Source organism: Vulpes lagopus, chromosome 4 (genome assembly GCF_018345385.1).
Source record: "Vulpes lagopus strain Blue_001 chromosome 4, ASM1834538v1, whole genome shotgun sequence".
Lineage (NCBI taxonomy): Eukaryota > Metazoa > Chordata > Mammalia > Carnivora > Canidae > Vulpes > Vulpes lagopus.
Window position 1 is genome coordinate 86651085 of NC_054827.1, and position 18136 is coordinate 86669220.

At 35.6% G+C, this 18136-nt stretch overlaps 1 protein-coding gene across 5 annotated transcripts in view; it reads right to left on the bottom strand.

Moving 5' to 3' along the window:
* The window catches only part of ZFYVE16 (zinc finger FYVE-type containing 16), a 52394-nt gene that overhangs the window by 21212 nt on the left and 13046 nt on the right, over positions 1-18136 (bottom strand). For 4 of the 5 annotated variants that reach the window (XM_041752370.1, XM_041752371.1, XM_041752369.1 and 1 more), the window contains 7 exons: positions 15026-15134; positions 11920-14168; positions 10956-11052; positions 7766-7927; positions 4688-4830; positions 2119-2497; positions 560-673 (listed from right to left, as the gene is read on the bottom strand). In XM_041752370.1, the coding sequence (XP_041608304.1) occupies positions 560-673; positions 2119-2497; positions 4688-4830; positions 7766-7927; positions 10956-11052; positions 11920-14168; positions 15026-15095 (3214 nt within the window). In that variant the 5' untranslated portion in view covers positions 15096-15134. The remainder of the gene's footprint in view (positions 1-559; positions 674-2118; positions 2498-4687; positions 4831-7765; positions 7928-10955; positions 11053-11919; positions 14169-15025; positions 15135-18136) is intronic. The other variant, XM_041752372.1, reaches the window with a different exon arrangement.

The window sequence follows — 18136 nt, forward strand, 5'->3', positions numbered from 1 at the left end:
AAACTGATTCATATAAGATTAATGTAAAAAAGAGAAAGGATGAAAGACTATCTTATGGAGTCAATAAATAACACTAAAATAAAAATAAACTAAAAGATGCATTAATATGCTGAAACGTAGTGGGTAAGAATCAAGTTTGTTTCAGAGAATGTAAAGCTGAGAGATTGATGAGTACTGAGGATTATTTACTTCCTTACTTTTAATTAGGTCACATGTCACTTACTTTAAAACTGTCTTTATTGCTACTGAATCAGGATTCTTGTTTAATTACCAAATTTCAATTTATCTAAAAGGTATATGCAATACAGTGCACTGTATCATAAGCATCAGGTACAGCTAGGAGCCCATAACCATAACCTAGGACTGAACTTGAAGGATACTAGTAAAAATCTTTAAGCTTTCAAGTCCCAATGAATATAAATTTGCAAAACCTATATTCATACGTGGCTGATAAATCAGCATCCAGTGCTGCTTACTTTTCATGGCTGCCAGTCAAAATTTAATTAAATTCAGAAATCCTACACACCACTTAGGCAAAGAAAAATCAATCATTACTTACAAAATACTAACTTGACATTCACCAGTAGATTAGCATTTAGGACAAATGTAACAGGATGAAAACTTTTGCCTTCAAGAAGCAAAATGATCTGCTCATGAGACGGGTGTTCCTCTACTACAGGCAATAAATCATGAAAGTAACATATTAGTTAGGATATGACTTCCTGTTAAATATGCTTACAATAAAGAAAAGATTTATAAATCTACCAATGGCTTGATAAAATTTAATAACAAAAGCAAATCTATTTCATAAAAATCAGTCAATACTCTGGACAACTATTATATACTCATTTTTACTTTCCTACTTATATAAAGATATTAAATTGTAATACATATAAATTCTGAAATATTATATAGTTATAGAAGATATATTGATTAAATAGCATATTTATACAATTTTAGTCCCTATACAACTTTAAAACAAACATTTTTTGTAAAGTGGATTCCAGACTGCAAGCTACTCCAATTATAAATTCTGAAATTCACAACTCTTAAAGTAATCTAGACTCAAGTTGTATATACTGCTTGCTACCATATGCCCTTTGTCAGTGACCAAGTGTCAAAGAAAGATCTTAACAACCAACAGGAAAATACGTATGGCATGCAAAGTATAGGACTGAAGGCATTTCTGCCACTATAACTAGGCTCATGAGATAGCTCCCAGTGACAGAACAAATATCCTAAGCTTAATTCCTATATTATCATGCACAGAACATAATAATTTCAGGTTGCAGAATGCAGCCTAATGCCAGGGGTGACAAGGATGTATCCTAGAGAACTACTCTGAAGTGGGAGCTAGCCACAGAATCTCCAACTTGGAAGGACCTTAGAGATCAAATAGGCTCTCATCTTTTACATAGGAAACTGAAGCCCAAAGAGATTAAAAAACATGCTTCAAGTCACAGATGTATTAATAAGTAGCAGAGGAGGAACTAAAATTCCTAGCTCTGCTGTCCAATCCAGTACTCTCTTCTTTAGGCACTTTGTTCCTTTAAAAAAAAAAAAAAAAGAGCAAGGAGGCTGGGAAAAAAATGATATAAGTCAAAACTCTAATACAATGGAAATATTTTCAGGATTAAAAGTGTAGGGACCCCTGGGTGGCTCAGTGGTTGAGCGTCTGCCTTTCACTCAGGGTGTGACCCGAGATCCTAGATGGAGTCCCACATGGGGCTCCCTGCATGGAGCCTGCTTCTCCCTCTGCCTGTGTCTCTGCCTTGCCTCTCTCTGTCTCTCATGAATAAATAAATACAAATCTTAAAAGAATTTTTTTAAAGTATATGAGTTTCCCTGTCAAACTAAACTTTTGCCTCATTCTAAATTAGGGACTCAAGATGAAATCAATGAGTCATATTCATTCACCTCGAAAGTAAAGATCTTTTTAGAATTTGGTTTCACATAATAAGACTTTTTGTAAAAGCTGAAGATACATGTCATGGTACATAGTCCAACCAAATCACCTCAGCTTAAAAAAATACATTTCATATATCACAAAATTCACCAATGTTCTTTCAAAAGAAAAAAAAAAAACCCTCTTTTTAAAATTTAAATAACTTATCCTACCTGATCCCTTTTCTCCAGATGCAACCAGAAGAGGTGGCAAACTGTCCTCATCATTAGGTAGAAGACTAATCTTATTGCAAACATTCTTGTCAATACCACACAGTAACCTATAATCCGAAGTACCAGCAACAGGTAAATTGCTGGGAACTAAGACACCAGTAGGACTAGGTGGTCCCTCAATTTCTGCAAAAACATCATCATTTGGCGTAAAAGAACAAGAAGTAGGTAGCCCCTCAGTTCCTGTGTTTGTAGGCAGTTTTTCCACAGATGGAACCTGAGAAATAGGACTCTGAATTATCTCATTTCTTGTAATATCTTCTATCTCATCGTTTGCTTTTTCCACTGTAGTAGAATGGGCATGATCCACTGTATTTACTGTCTGTAAAATATGGAATTAAAAAAAAACTATTAGTTCATATTCTCTGTTCAACTATGAAATGCTGAGCTCTATAGCCAGACACTTTTTTAAAAAAGATTTTATTTACTTGAGAGAGTATGAGACAGAAAGAGAGACAGAGAGAGAGAATGTACGTGCACAAGCAGGAGGGAGGGGTAGAGGGAGAAGCAGACTCCCCACCGAGCAGGAAGCCCGATGTGGGACTCAATCCCAGGGCCCTGGGGTCATGACCTGAGCTGAAGACAGACACCTAACTGAATGAGCACCTAGGTACCCTAAAGATACTATTGTAATAAGAGTAAAGAAAACTAAAATAGGCTCAGAAATTCCTCAAAAGCCACATTTGCCAAGAAATAGTACCATTTTGCTCCTTTAAATTCAGAAGAGTAAAGTTTAGCTTTATCATATGATATATTCAGGTAGTATTAATAACTTTAATTTTATAGACTAGAGGGATGCCTGGGTGGCTCAGTGGTTGAGCATCTGCCTTCAGCTCAGGGTGTGATCCTGGGATCTGGGATTGAGTCCCACATCGGGCTCCTTGCAGAAAGCCTACTTTTCCCTCTGCTTCTCTCTGTCTGTCTCTGTGCCTCTCATGAACAAAGAAGTAAAATCTTAAAAAAAAAAAAAATGTTATAGACTAGAAAAAGGAGGCAAGGAGAACTTCAGGATCCTGTATCATATCACACAGTAAGCAAACTAAGTTCAACCCAGCTCTCCTCCTGACAACAGCCAAAAAGTCTTGTGTAGGGAAAGGTAGCAAGAGAGAGATCAGGGGAGAAGGCTGGGAAGCAAGAATGATAGGTATATTCCTCAACAGTCATCACCAATAAGCAATACTTCAAGCTGGTTTCAATAAAGCACCCCCCCCCCCTTTTACTGGCCAAATCTGAGTTAGTATTAAACGAGAGGCATTTATGAACTCAAGTAAAATTTACTAGGCTGTTTAGAACTTTCATTTTGTTAAAATATCGACTGAGGATAGATGCTAGCTAAGAAACATACTTGTGATAATTAGGGCTATTTGGAAATTCTAGCTCATGAACCATTAGTGACAAACAACATACATTTATATGGTATGTGAAACAGAGCAGGATATATACCAATCTTGTCTAATGCATACACCTAAGATAAACCAGGTAACTGGCACAGAGTAGATGCTCAATAAACGTTTACTGAATAACAGCATTCCTACTTCATGTCTGAATACTTGTTTCTATGAATATTTTGCTACTTTACCATTAAAGTTCTTAGTGGGCTAGATTCTGTATTACATACCTTTTATTTAACACCTAAAACATTTGTGTAAATGCAAACATAAATACCACTATCAGATATTTTACTGAATGTCTGAAAATCATTAAACAAATATTAGCCCAAATTATATTACTAAATCTCAGTTCTATTTCCCTATACCAAGGGTTCTTAAAATGTGAGTCAGTGTTTTCTAAAGTCGCCAAGACTTTAATAAAGGGAGTCAGTGAGGTCTTAAGATTTTCTTCATATAATTTAACCAAAAACAACATATCAAAACAGATTGAATGTAGAAGCAGATGTGAGAATTGTTTATCAAGCCAGATACCAAAGAATTTTGCAAAAATGTAAAATGGTATTATTCCTCTCACTAAACTTTGTTTTGAAATGTCTCATAAATATTTCCATGAATATAACAAACTTAAATTAATTTTTTCACAATTTTAATTTAATTAAACAAATAAGTCTATTTATTTAGTTTTTAAATAGGCTCCATGCCCAGCATTGTGCCCAAATGTAGGGCTTGAACTCATAACCCTGAGGTCAAGAACTGGATACTCAACTGACTGAGCCACCTAGACACCCCACACAATTTTAATTTTAATACAGTAATTATCACTAGATATAACCCACATAATCTATAGCTCTTTGAAGTTCTCAATAACTTTTAAGAGCATAAAGGGGTCCGGAGACCAGTGAGTTTGACAATTATTACCTTATTTTATTTTTTTATTTTGACAATCATTACCTTAAACCAACATTTAAAAAGGTAAAATCTAAAATATATTCACTACATCATATATTTCTCATTTTAGGAAGCTCACAGCATTAAAAAATAAGTACTCTAATAATCACACTACAAAATATATTTAAAAGAAAATGTTATTAAATTAACAGGTCGTTCTTTAGCTTCCTTACCAAGGGCATATCAGGTAAGAGAGGACTAACGTCTTCAGAACATCTTTTACTTCCAGATGATAACTTTGTTGTATCTGCAACTTCACCATTGGGCAGTATACCATCTGCGAACCATACTCTCTTCTGTTCTTTGGAGCTTAATCCTAGAATCAGTTTAAAAAGTAAAGTAGTACTTGAATTTGGTATATTGCAATGATTTAATACTAAATCAGTTGGGAAATGTTTTCAAAAACCTTTTTGCTATCCATTGGGAAGACCTGCCTTCTCAGGGCTGCAAAGGCCTACAGAAATATCCTTTTGTGATTCAGCTACCCAGAATGGAAGTTTTTTCCTAATTTATACAAAAGGCAGGAGTAAGCCTAGGAATCATATACTGAGAAAGAGTGGATAATAGAGGTTATATCTTTAAGACAGTCGGGGCATATTTAAAGCCTGTATCACTAAGTGAAGAATGAATGAAATTTAAAGACTAAGGCACAAGGTGGAAAAATGTAGACTGGAGCATGGCAGATAAGCAAAGAAAAACATGGGAAGAACAGAAAAAAGTATAAAAAATCTAAAAAATAAAACAGGATCACTTGTGCATTTAAAAAAATTCTTTATTTAAAAGAGGTCATTTCTTGGGTCACCTGGGTGGCTCAGCGGTTGAGCGTCTGCCTTTGGCTCAGGGCGTGAACCCTGGGCCTGGGGATTGAGTCCCACATCAGGTTCCCTGCATGAAGCCTACTTCGCCCTCTGCCTGTGTCTCTGCCTCTCTGTCTCTCATGAATAAATAAAATCTTTAAAAAATTAAAAATAAAAAAATAAAAAATAGGTCATTTCTTAGTTTTAATTTACTTAATAAGAGAAGCATAATTTTTTTTATAGTTGGGTATTGAATCTTACTAATATTAGTATTTTCCTCCTACATTTGGAGGAAATAACTAGATATCAGCATAAATACGTGATCTCTTTTGTTACAAAGCATCCACAGAGGAAGGTTATGAAAATAGCTGCCAAATGGTTTTAAAACAATATAAAAAACAAAGGATCAACATCTACCTTCCAGAACATAATACAGGTAACACTGAGAAAACTGGAATTACACACAATTTTTGCAATATGGGTAGACATACTAAATAAGATATCTTTCATGTATTTGCAATGCTTTTATAATTTAATACTTTAGGATGTCAATGTAAGAAAACATGTAAGTATCTTTAAAGATTTTTCATTTTAGAGCTGTAACATACAACCATATATGCTGAATCTCCTTATCTAAGCTATAATGACAAACAGAAAATGGCTGTATTAAGAGAGAAGCTGAAATCCAAAATAATTTTCAGAAGTATCTGAATTTGTCTCTGACATTTACAGTTATTTTCTAACAAGTTAGAGAGTAATAGTTTGTGCTTAAAAATTTTACACAGGCTTAGGGTGCTGAGGTGGCTCCATAAGTGAAGCAGCCAACTCTTGGTTTTGGCTGAGGTCACGATCTTGGGGTCCAGAGATAGAGCCACCTTGGACTTCACACTCAGCAGGAAATCTGCTTCAGGATTCTCTCTCTCCCTCTAACCGCGCCCCTCTGACTCTCTCACACTTTAAAATAAACAAACAAACACAAACGTACCTTTTTTTAAAAAAAGTACACAGGCTTTATTCAACGTCCTAAACTACAGATTATAAAAAAGAACAGAGAACCCAAAGATTTTTGAGTAGATGTAAAGAGTTTTTTTTTTTTTAAGATTTTATTTATTTATTCATAGAGACACACAGAGAGAATGAGAGGCAAAGACACAGGTAGAGGGAGAAGCAGGCTCCATGCAGAGAGCCCGACATGAGACTCGATCCAGGGTCTCCAGGATCACGCCCTGGGCTGCAGGTGGCACTAAACCTCTGTGCCACCAGGGCTGCCCCCCCCCTTTTTTTTTAAGATTTTATTTATTCATTCATGAGAGAGAGAGAGAGAGAGAGAGAGAGAGAGAGAGGCAGAGACAAGGCAGAGGGAGAAGCAGGCTCCATGCAAGGAGCCCAACGTGGGACTCGAACCCGGATCTCCAGGATCACGCCCTGGGCCGAAGGCAGGCGCCAAACCGCTGAGCCACCCAGGGATCCCGTAAAGAGCTTTTTTATTATGGTAAAATATATATATAGAAACAGGGTTTTTTTGTTTGTATAGAAATAGATTTTTTTAAAAAAATGATTTTATTTATTCATGAGAGACACACAGAGAGAGGCAGAGACACAGACAGAGGAAGAAGGAGAAGGAGGCTCCAAATAGGGAGCCTGATCCCAGTACTGGATCCTAGGTCTCCAGGATCATGCCCTGGGCTGAAGGCAGACGCTCAACCACTGAGCCACCCACGTGTCCCAGAAATAGATTTTTTTTTTTTTCCAGAAACAGATTTTTAAAGAAAGGGAGATATACCAGTTATTTACCTATCGTCTCAAACCCAAGCCCAGTCTTCTATAAGGTGCTCTTTGATGCAAGGGTGAAGTTTGGAAAGTGCAACTTCCAGACCCCCTTGCTGGTTGGCTCTGGTCATGTTCTGCCAATAGCATTGGTGGGAGAGTAGAAGGTGGGAGGAGAAGGAATTCTGTTCTAGTTCCTGCCAGGATCCTTGCAGCAGCAGCAGCACTAGATATAGGTACATGCCTTATAATTTTCAGTATTCCTAACATCAAGCCTGGAACACTCCTTCATTCAATTGAACACTAACCCCATGAACCCCCTTGATGGTTCCAACATTTGCCACTTGGTGTTCTCCCAGAAATCACACCAGTCACACCCTGAATCCCAGGTCCAAGAGCCAAATACCTCTTAGTATTCCTGCACTGAGTTCTAGATTATTGCCCTTCACCTTTCATCATCTAACCCTAGAAGTAGTGGTTTTTTACTGTGGTTAGTATCCCTGAGTCGCTTGAACATGCCCCGTTTGCTCTTCCAATCTTCTAACAAACATACATACTCTGCAGTCCCTGTACCAAATTCCTTGTAATATCTAGTCCGGTCTCTCTTTCCTCACTAGACCCTATCAAACTAGAAATTCCATTAAAAAATTATCTTTAGTCTAAGAAACAGCATTTTCTTCTAGTTACCTTCAACATTTGGTTGTTTAAGTGCTGAGATGGGTAAAGTTGTAGGTGAAGGTATACTGGATGTTTGAGTCTCCTGAAGAGGCTGGGTGGTGGCACTTTCATCAAAATGATTAGATTTAAGATTAGAACCAGTTGGACTCATCATCCTTTCAAATGCCTGAGCTAGAAAGGGGGAAAAATATTAAAATACTTTTGAACTTCAAAGTAAATTATGATAAATTATCTATTTTTCAAGTTGTGAGGAGAAAGAAATCAATGGCTAAGCAAGAAAAAGAAGTGGCACTTGGCAAAGATAATGTCCTTACTCCAGGTGGCAGCACCCCACTTCAGTATAAGCTACTAATTAGTTATTTCAATATTATGTTTGGCATATGTTTATCTACTAAAGAAAATAACTGTTATTTAATATGACTGTCTCTGTTTTTGTCCTTGTACTCCTACAATCTATTTTTAACATAGCTCAGAGTGATTCCATTAGGACATAAATCCTATCACATTATTTTTCTCTTTAAAATCTTTAAATGGCTTCTCAAGTGGAGTGAAGACTTCAATTGTTGTGCTCACAAGACCCTATGTACTCTACATCCATACTTCCTCTACCTTCCCACTCAGCTCCTTGACCTCATCTTGTTACAAGATTACAATCCCACTTGTTCATTATGATCCAGCCACCCAGACCTCCTGGTTCTTCAACAAGCCAAGCACTCCCCCTAGTTTAGGCTTTGCTTTTATTATTCTTTCTGCCTACACTGTTCTTCCCATAAATACTCACATAGCTTTATTCTCTCACTTCTCACATGTCATATTATCATAAAGCCTTACTCTGCCCACCATTAAAAAAAATACTACCTGTTGGGACACCTGGGTGGCTCAGGGGTTGAGCGTCTGCCTTGGGCTCAGGGCGTGATCCTGGAGTCCTGGGATTAAGTCCACATAGGGCTCCCTGCATGGAGCCTGCTTCTCCCTCTGCCTGTGTCTCTGCCTCTCTCTGTCTTTCATGAATAATAAATGAAATCTTAAAAAAAATACTACCTCTTGCCACTAATCTGTTACTATTTATCCCTCTTACACTCTCTTTCACTTAGGATCACCATCTGATATTCTCTTTGCTTACTGTCCATTTCTCCCGACATTCCTAAACTCCATGAGATCATAGGCTCCATGAGAAGAGGAGTATATTCTGTTCACAGCTGGAGCTCCAAAATGCAAAACACTGCTTGAATTTTGCTGAATGATTTTTCATCCAAATGGCATGGAACAGCACTGATAGCTCTCCCTTCATCCTTTCTCCAAACCAATCTGCTCTAAATGTTGCCACTGCTAAAGTAATCCTCCTCAAATGCCACTGAATCATAGCACTCTCATGAAATGGCTTCAACTCACCAAATAAAATCCATAATCTTACTCCAGGTTTTGAATAATGTCCAACTTGCTTTTGAGTAATGTCCAAATCTACCTATTGGCACTCACATGCAGGCTTTCCACAAACTTATATAATCTCAGCACAACTTCCTCATTACCCATAATCTCTAATTAAACTATCTTTTCTTCAAATCTTTCATGGAGTTTGTCTTACAACCCTTGAGCCATCTTTTGCATCTTATTTAATAACATTATTTTATTTTTTATTTATTTTATTTTATTTTTTTTAATAACATTATTTTAAATGATCACTCCTAACATCTTCAACCGTAAGGCTGATATTAAAATAACTTGTATTTGTTTTCTTGTGGTGTATAAATCAGTGTTAAATAGAACCATAAGTGAAAATACATGCTATAAGATATCATAACAGAATAAATAAAACAGATAACTAGATAAGCAAATTCATTTCAAGATATTTTCTTTGATAAACCAAAGCATGATCTCAATATCCTACTGAGTCTCTTTAATGGCTATATTTTCTCCTTTTCTGGAATCTTATAGTCCAAATTGTTCTAATGTTCACCCAAAAATCTGACCTGTCAACTCAAATAATGTTTCAAATCTTCATGGCTACTTTACTTTTTTTTCAAGTAGGAAAAGAGAATTATACGGGAACTTGCTCTCATATGTTGTTCTCATTCTAGCAGGCTGTCTAAACAGCCTCAGCTGGCTTCTAGGCTACTGAAACAGCACAGGAAAAAACAACTAAAAAGTCTTAAACTAACCTCTTCATAAACAATGCTGGTTAGATGGAAATTTAAAAAGTTTACACTCTATTATCTTCCAGAGCAGAGGTCAACAGCAGGGAGAAAAGCAGCTTACCTCAGTCTAATAGACTCACATCAGAGCTTTTTGGAGAATTGCTGAAAAAATTTATCTTCATTCAAAAGAGAAAAATAAATTATTATCAGGTATTTATTCTCCTGGCTAACAGGAAGCAGCACCTGAGCTAGTTATACAGGTCTGATATTAAAAAGTCCTAAGTAATATTTGCTGGGAATTAAAGTGTCAACAAATCTTTGAAAATGCCAAGAAGTACTCAAAAAAAAAGAGCAAATGTGTATTTGAGAAAGAAAAACACAGTACAACACACAGACACACAAAGACACACACACACACACACACACACACACACTGTGAGAACACAAGTAAGACCACCATGATTATTACTGATAATCATTGCTAAGCTAGGGAGCCAGAAATAAGGTGAAATACATACAAACTAAATCTAAAACTGGAGAAGGGAAAAACATATATAAGATAAACATGTGCTAATACTATGACAGTCCTATGAATTTTATCTATAAAACCATAAATATTACTACCTTATTTTGTATTCCCATCTTAGGTTATAATTTTCAAAAGGGTGGGAACTATTATTTTGCCTTAAGCTATTAATTTATAACACTGAATACTACTTATCATTAAGAATTCTATAAAAGTTTAGATTAAGATGATAAAGATGACAATGATGATGACAAAACAAATAGGGAGATGAAATGCAGCATTCAGGGACTTGGTACCTGTTAAAAGCTAATGAACTGCCACTCCAGAAACTGAATGTTTCCTTTCCAAATTGGTAGTATTAATTATGAGAGTAGAACAAAAAGAAGAGAAACCAAGCCATGGGATGTCCCACCTAAACCAGATAAGTCAACACTAGGTCCTGGCCTTAAGAAAATAAAGAAGTTTATCTTTGTCACAATCCAACTGTCTTTATGATATACTCAGTTACCGGAAGAAAATGTGTCAGGTTAATACTCACCTTTACTAATAGTCTCAAAGCAGACTACACACACTCTTGCTTCCTTTTCTAGATATTGTAGTTTACACTTCCTATTACAACAGACACCACAAAATACCTATAAAGAATAAAATACCAAATTTGTTTATACCTATGGGAGGCAGGAGGAGAGGAGGCCCAATATCTATTTTTCTGACTATACAAATAATTTTTCTACATCATAATCATAGACAGTTATTAAAATTATTATTTTTTATTTGTTTTACTTCAATGCAGTTTCTGCAATTTAAAATTGAGTCTCTGACCAGAATTCCTTTAAATCAATCCTGTTAACTGGAAAATAACAAAAATTTTCTTTAATGAATAAGTTTATAATTTAAAAGCTTTCTGTAGTCCTTTATTCAAAACTTTTAAAAGTAGAATGCTATTATTTTTCTAAAAGAGAGAAGAGTTGATGTAAGACCAACATAATACTGAAAAATGCTGAATAAAAAAAAATGCAATGTTATTTCTATACCCTTAGAGTTTACAGACAAGACAGTCAGAATGCAATCAAGGTCAGCTTCAGCATTCTGAACCTTGTGGCAGTCAATTTGCTTCTTTTCCCCACAGTGTTTCCCTAGATGTAGACTATAACACTAACTGCAGGGGAGTCTTGAAATTAATTCAATGACACAAGGAGATATGACTGAATTTGGGATATCTCATGTGTCAATGTTAGAGGGATGAAGACATATTCTTAGATTTCACAAAAACTAGTAATTAGCATTCCTCATTTCCCAGTACATCATACTCATGACAATGTGACATTTATACACCCTCAAGCAATCTATAAAATGACAGTGCTTTATATATTTCCATCTAGGTGAAAAATGATTTTAAACTAACCAAAACTTTCAATCATTTATTAATCAGTTTCTTTTGTCACATTAAATTTCATTTATAATGTTTCAAAAGAATAAAAGACAAAGATTTTTTAACTTACTTTCCCACATGCTCGGCAATGATGTCGCCGTTTTGTGAAAGTAAATTTGACTTGGCAGTTCATACAGTTTGGAGCTTCTGAATCAGGAACCCAAGTAGGTTGTTTCTGGCCCAAAACAAGGCCTTCTTTGCAAGTGTTTGCAGGTAGAGATTCTTCATTCACAGTTACAAAAGTGGATCCACCTTCAAAATTACTTTCTATGTCGATGTAATTAGAGTTGAAGCTAACCTGAGGATCAGTTGTAGCATCGGGAGTACAAGTAGTTGGAACAATCGTATTTGCTATGCTGGGCTCACTTTCAGGCATATTTGGAACATCTGGCTTATTTGGTTCCTTTGAACCTCTTGGTCTTGATGGAATGTTAAACAATTGCTTTGGTCTGGCCCCTCCAACATGAATAGACTGATTGCTAATATCAGAGACTGATAATTCATTTGTAATCTCAGATTTACTGTTAGATAACCCTTGTTCAACCAGAATTGCATTTTTTTCCCCTAAAGAAAGGCCACCATTTTCTGTTGTATTCTGTTTATCAATTGTTTCACATATCATATTAATACCAGGACTTTCTCCATTAGCTCCTGTTTCAGCATTGAAATATATATTATTGATGCTTCCATCATCTAGGCCTTTCATGTCTATCTGATTCATTTGAGATTTTGAGTCATTTGCACTTTCTTCAAATGATTTTATGTTATTAGTCTGGAGATATTGTTCAGTCAGAAAGGCATCAAGTTCAGCATCACTAATTAATGCACCACTTTTCATGCCTTCATCAATATTAAAGTAATCTAAGTCTTGCCCATCGATATCATTGCTTGACAAAGGGAAACCTTCACAAGAATCAGGAAACTCTGGTGCATTAGCCCCAGAAAGCTCCATCAGAGATTCTGTACCTGCAGAAGAATTTGTGTTACCAGGGTAATCCAAGGACTCAACTCTGATTATCATCTGGTTGGACTCTACCTTTCTATCTCCTACCTGTTCACTTATGTTTTTACATTTTTCCTGTTTCAAAAGATCATTTTCCTTTAATGGTTCCTCACCCAGAATAACACTCTTCTGTATTTCTTCATGTACTGCATCTTGTATGTTATCTTTATGTTCATTCTGTAGTAAACAATCACCATGCGCTTTATTTTCAATTAATGATCCACACAAAGATCCAGGTACTGGAAGACAAGTCAGTGAGGAGTATATCTCTTCATCTGAAACATGTAGAGTTGGAGAGGAATCTTGGATTACATCTTGATTATCTTTAAGATCCACATCTCTTGAGCCTTCTTTTGCAGCCTGTTTTATAAATACAGCAGTCCTATCTTCCTGAAAGGAAAAGTCAGGTAATTTGAAATTTTCATCTTTTGCATTTGAATCCTTTAAGTATAAATCCTCATTTTTTGGAAAACTGCAAGGCAAAGCACTTGTGTGGTCTCTTTCTTTTAAACATTCTGTGGCAGCTATGACTGCCACATCTACTTCCTCTTTTACCAAACAGTTATTGGCTTTCTGTAATACACATGGCTGGTCCCTGTGCTGTAGGTTGTCTTTGGCATGAAACATTTTGGAACTTTGTTGAGTCAAAGCAGATGGCATGTTAAAATCAACAACTGGTTCTAACTGATTAGAGATCTCTTGATCTTTTAAATTCTCTTTTCCACTGTAATTGCATGAATCTGAAGCTGTTGTATCTACTTTTATACCCAATTCTTCAGCTCCACTGATTTCTCTATTTTGTAATTCAGAGTCGACATCATTCTGTTCCTCTCTGACAGTATTATTACCACGGTCAGCTGGAGAAGCACACAGATTTTCTGACACTGAAGATAAATCCAATCCAATCAAAGAATCTGCACTAGACTTAAAATCATCTGGCAATAACTGTTTAATATCTTCTTCACTATTAGTTACATGAACTAAGTTACCCATGTCGCTTATCAGATCACAGACAGGTTTATTACATCGTCCTATAGAGAGAGGCTGGATTTCATCTGAAGTGCCACCATCCACAGAAGAAAGGAGATCAAGTCCTGTTACATTTTTTTCATTTTGTATGGAAGTTAGTCCCTCGAGTGTTTTGTTCGGGGAAATCTGATTTGTTTCATAGCATGTTTCTGATGAGGCACAACAATTAATGCATTGTTGATCCTTCTGTAGCAGTGAAGTCAGTTGTGAGGAAACCAACTCTGAAGAAACTGAACAGTGGTTAGAACCAAATGCATTTTGCTCATCTTGAAGACAGTCTTGTTCATCTAATTAAAACAGAGATATAATGTCATTCATGAAGGTCAAAGCAAAATTATCACAGAGATAATTATGTTTTATAAGTCTTCTAAATTAACTAAACTTTTGTTTGGAACAAAGATAAAGACTACTCTTTTACAAAATGATAATAACCTCCAAAAGTATTTTTGTTTAAACTACTTGGGAGTTTTTACTTTTCAGATGTCACAATGTAATAGAAATTCCACCCAAAATGACTCAGTTGCACTATAAAATCCAGACCAAGGAAGAGCTGAAAAACAATATAACATTTTGGTTCTCTCTCTAGTTTCCTAGTCTTCATTATCAGATGAGTGGAACAACATCTCTCACATTAATGAAATACCAATTTATGTAAAGTGTTCAAGTTGTTTTTTTAGCTGGCTTATTTGTTGATTTTAAAGGTCTTTCTCTTAGTTAAATTTGTACCTGTAGAGAAAACTTCTAGTTTCTTTACTTCTATTTCTGGCTATTGGTTCTATTTAGTATAAGAATAGACTAATATAGGGGCAGCCCAGGTGGCTCAGTGGTTTAGCACCACCTTCAGCTCAGGACGTGATCCTGGGGACCCGTGGTTGAGTCCCATGTCAGGCTCCCTGCCTGGAGCCTGCTTCTCCCTCTGCCTGTGCCTCTGCCTCTCTTTCTCTGTCTCTCATGAATTTAAAAAAAAAAAAAAAAAAAAAAAAAAGGAATAGACTAATATATAATAAAATGTGAACTGCTTATACCATATAATCATGTGACCCCAACCAAAATCAAATTTTGCTAAGAGTACTCTGTATCTGAGATAACCGAATCACAGATACTTAAAAATTCCATTAGTAGCAAAAATTAAAAATCAACAAACCTGGATTCTGTTCAAAATCATCAAGGAGTTTGTCCAAGTCACTGACTGCTGCTTTAAAATAACTGTCCATCCTACTTGTAGACTTATTCAGAATTTAATCCTTATATGCCTAGGAAATAAAAAGTTATTATAGTATATTTAATTCTCTAACATATAAATATTATGCCACCTAACTGCATACAAAGAAGTATAATCAGGGAACAGACACAAACAAGTTGCTTTGAAGAATGTACAATAATTCATGAAAACCAACTCTAACAACATAACATACATACGTATGGTATTGTAAATTTTAAAACACTTATCTAAGTACCCATGTTACTTAAGTTACATAAGACAAAGAAGAGTTCATAATTGAAAGCTAAAAACAGTTGTATCACATACCAAATAATATAAATATATAACACAATAATATGAAATATACTGCAAATAAAAATACTTCATATAAATACTTGTGGGATTCAGCAAAAGTGGTACTTCAAATGCTTAGAGCTTTAGATGCTTCTATCAGAATGGAAGAAAAATTGAAGACTAATAAGCTAAGAGCAGGAGTTAAAGAAATAGAAAATGAACATACGAGAGAGGTACAAAAAAAGTTAGTTTTATAAATAAAGTAGGTAAACCTCTGAGCTGTGCCAAGAACTCCCAAATGAGTCTGAGCCACCTTAAAGGAATCTATCAGTGACTAAAAGGATAAAATTAAAAGGATATAGCAGCCTAGTTGAAGGAGCTCCTACTATCTTAAATGGGACAAAAAAAAGAAAAAAAAAGGGACAACCAAACATCCAATGAATGTAGGCTACAAAGGACTGAACACAAATCAAATAGCTAAAAAAACAAGAGATCGTAGTGATATTAAAAATAAAAACAAATAACACGACTCATTGGAGGGCTACCAGGTCAAAACCCCTTATCTTTGAAAGTTGATACATTAAGGAAAAAGAGCCAATTATTTATCCTCCCTTTTATTTACAAAATGTACTTTAGGATAATAAACTAGCTGCTCAGGGAAAGTTCTTTAGATAAGAATTCCAGTTACTAAATACAGATGGATATTACAATTTTAAAAATTATCTTTAGAAATCCTTCATGCAATTAACAGACTAGGCAATAGTTATCAATGTATGCTAAAAGTGTTAGATGAAAGGTTGGAGGTAACTTTATAATGGTGGGAACAGGCAAATGCTGACTTCCACTGATCAATTTCACCATCAATAAATGTGGAAGAACCAAACATTATGTGCCTCATGTGGAAGATACAACATCACATATAATATATTCCTGCCCCCCAAAACTAAACTTGAATTGAATTTAACCAAGCTTTTAGAACTAACTGCATATTACAGGAAATTCAAGCACAGAGGGACAAGTTAGATGATTTCAAAACAAAGCAATCAGCTAAACCCACAAGGTGGAACATTCTATAGCAATGTTCCTCACACTGTCTTTGGTAAATGACCTTTTTTCACAAAAAATTTCCAATCTGTTCCGTACTGTTACTTCTGTAAAATACAATAATACAATACAAATTTTGCAATAATACATACAAACAAAAAGATATACATCATGCAGCACATTTGAACAGTTGCCTGGGGTGAGGAAGAGGAGTAGGAAATGAGGGGTAAAAGACAATGAACAAATGAAAGGGTTTTACAAGAAACATTTGATGGTTGTCATGAACTGACAATGGTTGAAGTCTCAAAAAAAAAGGATTTTTTAAAGAGGAGTTAAACAGATTAGACATAACAAGAGAGAGAACTAAATAAACTGGAAAACCTAGTTGAAGAAATGACCTAAAATGCAGCCCAGAGGGATCCCTGGGTGGCACAGCGGTTTAGCGCCTGCCTTTGGCCCAGGACGTGATCCTGGAGACCCGGGATTGAGTCCCACATCAGGCTCCCGGTGCATGGAGCCTGCTTCTCCCTCTGTCTATGTCTTTGCCTCTCTCTCTCTCTCTCTCTCTCTCTCTCTCTGTGTGTGTGTGTGTGTGTGTGTGAGACTATCATAAATTAAAAAAAAAAAAAAAAGGATTAAAAAAAAAATGCAGCCCAGAGAGACAAGAAGAAGAAAATATAACAAGTTGAGAGGCATGGATGGCAGAAATCATCCATCACGAGAATGGAGTCCCATAAGGAAGATAGCATGAAACAAGTCTGCTTGAAAAGATAATTCTAGAAAATTTTCTAGAATTGATGAAAAACATAACTCAACATATACAGGTAACTCATTATACCAAGCAATTTAAATAAGGAGAAATTCACAAGTGGCCACTCTAATGAAACTTTTGTACTCCAAAGGCTGAACACCCTTAGGAATAAGTCATATTAAAAAGAACAATAATTATGCTGGCAACAGGTAAACTTCAGAACAATTTTCAATAACAGTGACATGTCATCCTAATTTAATAATAAGCACATTACTACTTTTACTTCTGTTTTTAAATTTTGGTTATATCATACATATACAATAGTATGCAAAAACATAAGACACTTATGAAACAAGTGTTACAAAAGAAACTTAGAAAAAGAGACAATGCAGGAAAAAGAAGAAAATTCAAAGAAACTAATTAACATTCTCAGAAAAATAACAATGCAACTATGACACAGGAACAGGAAGCCATAAATAAGGAACATATGGAGAGGGAAAAAGTGATCATGGAAAGTGAAAGCAGGGGATCCCTGGGTGGCGCAGCAGTTTAGCGCCTGCCTTTGGCCCAGGGCTTGATCCTGGAGACCCGGGATCGAATCCCACGTCAGGCTCCTGGTGCATGGAGCCTGCTTCTCCCTCTGCCTATGTCTCTGCCTCTCTCTCTCTCTCTCTGTGTGTGTGACTACCATAAATAAATAAAAATTAAACAAAAAAAAAAAAAGGAAAGTGAAAGCAAAAATCTTAAAATTCAAGTGAAGCTTGCTGGATGCAGTGAAAGTGCTAAGAGGGGCATTTATAATTTAAGTACATAGGTTAAAAAAAGATTTAAAAATCAATCATCTAAACTTGGGAAATTAGAAAAAGGAGAGCAAGAAGAGCAAAACAAATAGCAACAAAGATAACATAGAACAGAAACCAATGAGATTAAAAACAGGAAAATAGAGAAATAGGAAAAAAAAATCA